Source organism: Seriola lalandi, unplaced genomic scaffold, assembly GCF_002814215.2.
Source record: "Seriola lalandi dorsalis isolate HSWRI2012SDOR001 ecotype SW California unplaced genomic scaffold, Sedor1 jcf7180001981850, whole genome shotgun sequence".
NCBI lineage: Eukaryota > Metazoa > Chordata > Actinopteri > Carangiformes > Carangidae > Seriola > Seriola lalandi.
In genome coordinates this window covers 1-785 of record NW_019452516.1, presented here as the reverse complement: position 1 = coordinate 785, position 785 = coordinate 1, and the positions used below count along the sequence as shown (strand labels likewise).

Below are 785 nucleotides of genomic sequence, written 5' to 3'. Positions count from 1 at the left end.
TAAACAAAGCACATTACATGGATTATATGTTTCCTTCTTACTCTTGTGTTGCAGATCGGCATCAAGATGCACAAGCTGGGCGAGCGCTGTGACCTCTTCCAGGAGGGAGGACAGGCCACCGACCCGTCCATCGACAAGCGCATGGACTTCCACTTTAACGCCATCCTGGACGTGGTGTCGGAGTGGAGGAAGGACAAGTCGCAGAACCAGGACACGCCACTGGGAGGTGCTGCGCTGTTAACAACATCAACGTCTTAATCAGAAGTGTGACGTTCACTGAGGTTCAGGAAAGTCACTTTACAGATGGAAACAACAGTGTTGATAGTTTATTATACAATATGGTGGCAGGTAGAGAAAAGTGACAGTTTTGGATAAGAGAAACTCTGGTGTTTTACTGGATCATTATCTGATTAAACTTGTCAAGATAAAGAGCTATAGAGATTTCAAATGCTGTGAAAGAGCATGTATGTTTCAGCGCTGGTTATTTCAGTGTGAGTATGATCAATACGAGGTTATGAGAGGGAAACAGAAGTCGTGCTGACTGAGTGTCAAACAATGTCTCCTTTAATCTGGTTTACAGATGATTGTAATGTGTTTTTATTTCTGCAGAGAAAGTCCAGGAAGTGAAGAAGAACTTCCTGCAGGAGTCTGGGATCCAGTTCAGTGAGTTGGAGGAGAAAGTGCTTCAGTTTCATCTCAGCAACCTGGAGTACGCCTGTGGAAGCACGTTAGACCAGGTGTGAACAAGAGCTGCCAGGTGTCTGAGTAGAAGGATTCCTATTGGA

The 785-nt window shown here is 45.0% G+C and overlaps 1 protein-coding gene across 1 annotated transcript; it reads left to right on the top strand.

Moving 5' to 3' along the window:
• Positions 1-55: 55 nt before the first annotated feature.
• Positions 56-745, top strand: LOC111659143 (lysine-specific histone demethylase 2-like). Its single transcript, XM_023411987.2, has 2 exons — positions 56-226; positions 610-745. The coding sequence occupies exons 1-2, from the start codon at positions 67-69 to the stop codon at positions 741-743; spliced, it is 294 nt and encodes a 97-aa protein (XP_023267755.1). The 5' UTR covers positions 56-66; the 3' UTR covers positions 744-745.
• The last annotated feature ends 40 nt before the right edge of the window (positions 746-785 follow it).

What these genes read in the sequence shown, in the direction of transcription:
- LOC111659143 (XM_023411987.2), top strand. Translation starts at nt 67, where the DNA reads ATGCACAAGCTGGGCGAGCGCTGTGACCTCTTCCAGGAGGGAGGACAG. An exon ending in CCAGGACACGCCACTGGGAG is followed by an intron (nt 227 to 609) that starts GTGCTGCGCTGT and finishes TTATTTCTGCAG; the next exon opens with AGAAAGTCCAGGAAGTGAAG.